General features: G+C 34.8%; 2 protein-coding genes across 2 annotated transcripts; one reads left to right on the top strand and one right to left on the bottom strand.

Annotated features, from left to right (window-relative positions):
• Nucleotides 1–3346: 3346 nt before the first annotated feature.
• On the top strand, nt 3347–4577 carry LOC128995754 (uncharacterized). Its single transcript, XM_054420771.1, has one exon. It carries the CDS (start codon nt 3347–3349, stop codon nt 4022–4024), a length of 678 nt encoding a protein of 225 aa, XP_054276746.1. The 3' UTR covers nt 4025–4577.
• A 2416-nt stretch (nt 4578–6993) lies between these two features.
• On the bottom strand, nt 6994–7670 carry LOC128995753 (uncharacterized). The gene has a single exon (XM_054420770.1). The coding sequence runs from the start codon at nt 7666–7668 to the stop codon at nt 6994–6996; it is 675 nt and encodes a 224-aa protein (XP_054276745.1). The 5' UTR covers nt 7669–7670.
• Nucleotides 7671–7989: the final 319 nt, after the last annotated feature.

Below are 7989 nucleotides of genomic sequence, written 5' to 3'. Positions count from 1 at the left end.
GGCTTCAACTCCGGGGTGAACTTGTTCACCACCATGTTGGCCAACTTGTTGACGAACTTCTCATTGACCAAGTCGATCCCGGTGATGGCCAGGTCAATACCTCCAAACTCCGTCACCTCCAGGACATCCACTGACGCAGCACAGTCATCGTCCAAGGTCAAGGTCACCTGGGCAGTCAGCAAGTTGCTGGCGACCGACGCTCTGAACCCTCCGCTGACTGACAGTATTCTGACTGACGCGTCGAAGTTGCTGTAGGCCACCTCCAGCTGGTCCAGCGTCACTTGCACAAACACCGTGAGAGTGTCCGAGGTTGTTGAGACAGTCAAGTTTACGAACCTCAAGGTGGAAAAGTTCCCGATGGATCCTCCAGTAGCTTTGATTTTCCCATTGAGTAAACTTCCTCCGAAAGTCTCTGTGAAGTCGTCGACATCTATGTAGCTTCCTTCTTTCTCCAGAAGTTCTGACGCGACTCCTCTTACGAGGTCTCCGACGACGTCGTTCCAATAAGAGTCATCTTGAGTGTCCCTCTTGATTCTGAAACAGAAGCCGCTGGTGAAGACCGTGAGGAGGATAAAGAAAAACGCGTTCATTCTGAAGTAACTCACTGAAGACACAATGTCTTATCTTTTACTCTCCGCTTATTTATAAGGCGAGGATTTTTGTGCAAATATGAGTGAAATACGATTCTTGTTTTCGCACTGTTTTCTAGAATGTGGAATATTTCTGTGAATAACAGATTCGCGTCACTTATCTCAGGTTGTGTAAGGTCGAGTGAGTAATAGAGTAAATGGTGGTAAGGTTGGGAGAGAGGATTATCGGGATTTATTAACGAGGAATTCCGACTAAGGTAAACCTTGCTTGGTAAAAGTGTGTTAATTCTCACTTATACCTTTTGCTAATACAATGGAATTGTTTTGCAAAATCCCGATTTGTGGTGTATGAACTTCCGACCATAATCTGAATAACAGCTGCAGTAAGTATACGTGAATGTTAAAAAAATATATGTATTAAAAACATTGCGTTCGGTACCGATAATTATTTGTTGAAAAGATTGTCAAATAAAAATGTACGGAAGGATAAACTGAAAAATAGCTTGTTATGGCAATCAAATATAAATTTAAGTTGAGTTTTCAGTCATACATTTATAGATTTTAATTGTACATTATTTATTAATTATTATTATTAAACTTATTGACTCGTTCTTTGTCCAATTGTTTGTCTAATTGTTTATTGTTAACCGGTGTTTCTCAAATACAGAAAATACATCAGCCCTACTAAATTCTAAGTATCATAAAGATCTGTAATTCCATTGCTTATAATCCACGCAGATTTTCTAAAACATTCATTGTACGACATGAACTTTTGCATATTTCATAAAAGGCTTCGTGTGTTATGTTTGCAGATTGACATAATATTGCTTAAATACCTATTAAATACTTACCTTACTTTAGCAGTAATTATTAATTGACTAGCTTCCTACTTAGACTTTGCGTTACTGAGTAATATAGTTACAACGCAATTCAGTTTTCCACAACAAATGGGTTTATCATAATTGGTGATTCATACCCAGATTATACAAGATATATACAGTAGAACGTCCTACTACTACTGTGTTGTGCTGGTCTTCAAACAGTAGAACGTCCTACTACTACTGTGTTGTGCTGGTCTTCAAACAGTAGAACGTCCTACTACTACTGTGTTGTGCTGGTCTTCAAACAGTAGAACGTCCTACTACTACTGTGTTGTGCTGGTCTTCAAACAGTAGAACGTCCTACTACTACTGTGTTGTGCTGGTCTTCAAACAGTAGAACGTCCTACTACTACTGTGTTGTGCTGGTCTTCAAACAGTAGAACGTCCTACTACTACTGTGTTGTGCTGGTCTTCAAACAGTAGAACGTCCTACTACTACTGTGTTGTGCTGGTCTTCAAATAGGGTTACAGGTGATTGTAATATCGATCGTAAATACTGTAATAGTCAAACCAAAATATTATCTCACGTTTTATGGCATGCATTCCAAGAACATTCTATAGTTATATCACATCTATTATTAGATTTTAACAAAATAAAGGATTTTTTTCTGTTATTTGAAACCCAATTATACAACCACTATGATGATACATTTTTACAATATAAGTTTCATAGCTTATTTATACACATAACACATATAAAATCGTATACGTCTCAACATATAAGAGTAAAGCCAACTTCCCCAATGGATAGAAGGCTGGAATTAATATAGGCCTACTCATTATCCAGGTAAGACATACAAATAATAATAGAAAAGTGGAAAAGTTTTTATAATGATTTTGCTAATTGACTCCAAAATCATATGAATTCCAAAGTTATATTTTAGTAACTCAAAATACCCCCGCCACAGCAAACTCACAGACTAAGCGAATTCCCATTTACCTGGCTGATTTCTATTAACATATTCCCTTAAAATTGTCAGATGTATTTCTAATTTAAATAGCATTAATTTTAATGAGTACTTAGGTCCCCTGCTACAGGGAAGTATTGAGGTGTGGTTTCAACTGAAATGCTGATAGCTTAGTATGAAATAAAAAAACTATCCAAATTGTATTACAATATATCCATAAACAACAGACAACAATAGTGTATTCTCTATAAAAATAACATGGGCATTTTAAATTTTCTTAATTTTCTTTTTAAGTTTTCTCTGTGACCATTAGGCATACAAAACTTCAATAAACTTTTTTTTCCTTTTTAAGCTCTACAAAATGGTTTGAAAAGGAATTGCAAAATCTTATGTTTTTAGTTTCAAATAAAAAACAATTTTTACTCCACAAAACCCCATTAACCCAGTCCCATAGGCCGATCATGCTAGTTCGCAAACTCATTTGAATTAACGTAGCAATTTCATCAAAATATGATCATATTTGTTAATGATTATCGCGCTAACGGCACATATATTTATATGAATTTGAACGAAGGGCATTGTTAGCCCTGGGGACCTCAAAACGAAAAATTAAATCGGTTCCAGGTCAAGGTCTTACGATGAGGCAATACTTATTCTCTTTATTAAAAAAAAACCTTATTCCCTTGCTAAAACCAATAAAGAACATTTGCCAAATGGTGGTATTCATGATACTGTACTTCCATAACGAATATTGAAGTTTTAATTAGGGTAAAGGCAAACACTTAATATCATGCAACTAAAAAATGTCACTTATTTTTAGAGTTACCCTCCTTACGCAAATCAGAAGAATTAACTAGTCTAAGAAACTTTGCAAAACTTACCTGTTTATTAACAAACAGCTACTGTTATCAACATTCAAACAAAGACAAGATAACCTTCCGCACTAAACAAGGCATTTCCGCTCGGTATGTTGGCCCTAGTGGTTGTCTTATCTGCAGTTGGTTGTTTAAGCCATTCAATTTCAAAGAGGGAAATACTGATCAACAAACAAGTCGATGAACTAATAGATGACTTCAATTCGCTCGTCGAGTCAGGCGGGGTCCAAAGTCTTCCTATCAGAAACTTTTTCAAAACATTCGAGAAGAAGGTTGGATTCGTCAAGCTCAAAGGTACTTTTGAGGTGAGCAATGGAAACGTGCAGGATTTGTCAACGATCCAGAGGACAGGGGATGCTACAGTGTCAGCGACCCCTACTACAGTCACTGTGACTCTTCACCTAGGTCTGCGAAACCTCCAGGTACACTACGAGAACTACAAGGCCACTCTGGAGAAGATCAGCGTGTCTGGAGACGTGACCTTGGATGTGGCGAAGAACTCTGTCTTCATCCAGATGACTTTCACCTTCGAGGATGAAGAATCCTGCAGCTCTGTTGTTGACCATGCTTACATAGAGGAATTGGATGGGTTCACAGTGTCAGTATCAAACCTTGGTGTACTCGGTTGGACGTACGAGAAGATTGTGGAGTGGGTCATAATGATGTTCCGAGACGACTTGACCGAGCAAATTCAAACTAGTTTGGCAAACAGGTTCATCAGAAAACCGAAGAATTCTTCAAGTATATGTGAATTGGTAAGGTACATTTAGTACTTTGAAAAAGTGTGTATATAATATTTTTCACTATAATGTACAATCTTTTAAGCTAATTTAATTATAAACTTAAATGTACCATTTTCGTTAAGTCATTATAGATTTTTCCAAATACAAAAACTACGGTGGACTGGAAGAAAAATATGTAAACTATAGCATGTTTTTTGTGTCAATTAGGGAACTCAAAGAAACAGTATGCTTAAAACTATAAAAAATCTAGTTCCACATTTTTTTATGTCATTCAAACTCATATTTATCCAACTATCTTTTGATCCAGCTTTACCTTATAAAATTGAACATGCATTATGTATATAAAATTTTGTTGTTTAATATATAAGGTAATTAGTTTGTGATGTAACTCTTTGTAATTAATTGTCTCTTCTAACATATATCTTTTGATTTGTATTACAAGTTTACCTCTGTATTCTTGTGTATCTTGCCTCAAAGATTCAGCCAAGCGAGTTAACTTCACTTCAAAAGAGGAACGTGATTCATAAAGAGGCACATAACTGGCTTTTATTCTCATTTCCTCATCAATCTTTCATTTAAAAGCTAGTAGAAATTGTATTTTTAATTTCAGTGCAATAAAGTAAATGTATGTTTCATTGCATGAGCCACAAGTTCATTTTCGATTCCTGTTTATTCTCCGTTCATCATTCTTCAGTATTCAAACTTGAGTTTGTGTTGAAAAGAGTAACGTAAAAAGTACATTACTTTATTGGTACTTTATAATGACCATCTATGGTTTTAACTCAACTAAGTGTTGTTCAAAGGTTTATTGCGAACATTTTCCATCACTAAAGTAAAAAACAAAACACAACGTTTCGGGATCTGGAATCTGATCCCGTCTTCAGGTGAAAAAAAAAACTTAACTAACACATTACAACTAACAATACACAAACGCCCAACCTAAGTTGGAATACACTACCGAGGGTGTTAGTTAAGTTTTTTTTTCACCTGAAGACGGGATCAGATTCCAGATCCCGAAACGTTGTGTTTTGTTTTTCACTTTAGTGATGGAAAATGTCCGCAATAAACCTTTGAACAACATTAACTCACCATCACCAACAATGAACTTCAATCAACTAAGTGCATTGCCAAAGTAGTTTTCTTGCTGATAATAATCATCCCAACTAAAACAATGCAGCGTTTGGAGTATTTTATTTGCTATTGTAAAAGTTAGAACAATGCACTTGTTCGGCTAATACACTGGTGGCACCTTTGAGGAAATAATACGATTCCACGAAAAGCTTCATTAAAGATGTAATTAGTTTTGTTTAGTATATAGATGGTTTATTATGTAGTCTGAACTGAGGTTGGCCACGTGCTTCCGCAGAATCAACAACTGCATAGAATTGCAAACTATTGTTTGGATTATTTACTCATCGAATACGACCCTAAGCTATTTCAACCCCCTATATTATTACTATACCTACTATGTATACTATGTTACTATAGTTTAAGAACACTATCAAACTTTTGGTTAGTGAGAATAAACTTTTGAACTAGTTTTTCTTGGTAACCAACTTCGTACCTAATCTTCCTTAAATAGTAGCTTCCTTGAATAGTAGCGTGTGCTCATGGTACTTTTGGGCAAAATCTCCTAAACTAATAGGAGAATGTTGGTTAGGTATTTTAATCTGGTTAAACTATTTCATTAAATAACATCTCAATTTAATTGCGGTAAATTAAAAAGCAAAAACCACAGCCATGGTTAAATAAAAAAAAACATGATCAAGCTGGTTAACAAAGAGAACCGTTAAGAAATCCAATAGAACATAATTTAAATGAATTACGAAAACAGAACATCACAACACAAATTAGTAAAAATACTAAAATAAATATCGTATTTGTAGACAATTTTTATAATTGAGGACCAAAACAATCCTCGACAAACCGAAACAAATGGACAATACATTTGGATGAATCTGTTTCTGGTAGGATATTAATTTGGGTATTCAATGTAGATAAACTTTATAGAAATAAATTTCTTATTAATTTTTATAATGAAACGAAATTATAATTAATCTGAATTCACTCGTTGGGGCTATTAAATATCCAATGCAAGCACACAAGTTGTGCTATATTTGATCAGAAAAGCCCAATAAAGTCTCATCACTTTTCATACAATTTATAAACTACTTAAAAAAGATTTGGTAATTTATTAAACATTTTTATATGAAGATTAAGTTCTCCATTATTATTAATATGATATTCAAATGCAATTGTCAATAAAACGTGCAGTTTATATTTCCAAAACCCTCCTCACTCATTATTATTCATGTAGTACAATAATTAATTAAAATTAATTAATTACCAGTCTTGTCACTTCAAATTGTTTTTGTGGTCTGATGTTTAGCCATAACTTTTAATTATATTAGTTCCATGGGGTTTTCAGCATAAACAAAACCATTTCAACTTGTTGAACTACCGTACAGTAATCTACATGTGTCTATCTATTTGTAAATACGATGATTATGTACAGTGACCTCATCAAAAGGAATATAAAAAAATAACCCAATGAAAGGATGAAAAGACTTAATTTAAAACCAGATTAGCTCATTCAAAAATATTTTATTTTAGTTATTAAACTAACAAAAAAAAAACATTGAATTAACAAAGCGTAGAATGACACTGGTTAATTAAGTTACGGTACACAATGAATCTTATTTTTGAAACTAAAAGCTTACCAACTGTACGAAATTAATAAAAGGATGTCTAAAGGTATAAATTAATTTAAAATCTAAAAATCCCCTATTGTGAACTCGCACTTATTAACCTTGCTACGTACTTAATACCCTATAAATTAGTCAAATACATAATTGGTTTTTAGTTTTATGATTATAAAGGCTCAAACGATATTTGTAGTACAAAATTACCGCAAATTTATACCGGAATCTTATTATTAAAAGGCAGATTATAAAAAACAATAATACCACCACAAAACTACTACTTACTAAAGAAACCTAAAGGTACCTTACTAGCTCACACAACGAGTTTTTCCGACGTTTCATAAAACTGTCCTTCACACTAGTTTCAATTTTCCCCGTCATTTCATCCTTGAACTTCCTGATGACCCATTCCGCTATCTTCTCGTACGTCCACTTAAGTGGACCCAGGTTGGACACTGTCACTGTTATCCCATCCAATTCTTCTATGTAAGCATTGTCTAGAACAGTACTGCAAGATTCTTCGTCCTCGAAGATGAAAGTCATCTGGACGAAGACTGAGTTCTTCGCCACATCCAAGGTCATATCTCCAGACACGCTGATCTTGTTAAAGGTGGCCTTGTAGTTCTCGTAGTGTACCTGGAGGTTTTGCAGACCTAGGTGAAGAGTCACAGTGACTGTAGTAGGGGTCGCTGACACTGTAGCATCCCCTGTCCTCTGAATCGTCGACAAATCCTGCACATATCCATTGCTCGCCTCAAAATTACCTTTGAGCTTGACGAATCTAACTTTCTTCTCGAATGTTGTGGAAAAGTCGTCAATAGGAATTTTTTGGACCCCGCCTGACTCGACGAGCGCACTGAAGTCCTCTATGAGTTCGTCAATTTGGCTGTTAATCAATGTCTCCCGCTTTGAAAGAGAATGGCCCGAACAACCAAAGACCGCTGATAGAATTAGTACTACTGCTAACATTGTGAGTAAAGTAATGTGTTGTTTTCGTGTGAAATCATATCACATCTTTATTTGGATGTTGATAACAGTAGCTGTGGGGTAATAACAAGATAATTTTTGCAAAAGATTTAAGTCTAGCTGTAAATGTCTTAAGTGTTCTGATTTGCATAAGCTTAGAAACACTGAACAATATTATACCATAATTATACTAATCGAATTGCATTTAGATTTTCACTGAAAACAGTGAGGCAAGAGGTTTATTTCATATCTCAAAATATATTGAATTGAAATCCTTTACGTTTACTCATTTTACTCTATTATTCTATGATTAAGTGGTGTCTT

This window comes from Macrosteles quadrilineatus, unplaced genomic scaffold (genome assembly GCF_028750875.1).
Source record: "Macrosteles quadrilineatus isolate MER2022 unplaced genomic scaffold, UCM_ALF_1.0 Scaffold_5__1_contigs__length_97177068, whole genome shotgun sequence".
Taxonomy (NCBI): Eukaryota; Metazoa; Arthropoda; class Insecta; order Hemiptera; family Cicadellidae; genus Macrosteles; species Macrosteles quadrilineatus.
The sequence above is the reverse complement of the archived record's forward strand: the minus strand, read 5'-3'. Positions and strand labels throughout refer to the sequence as shown.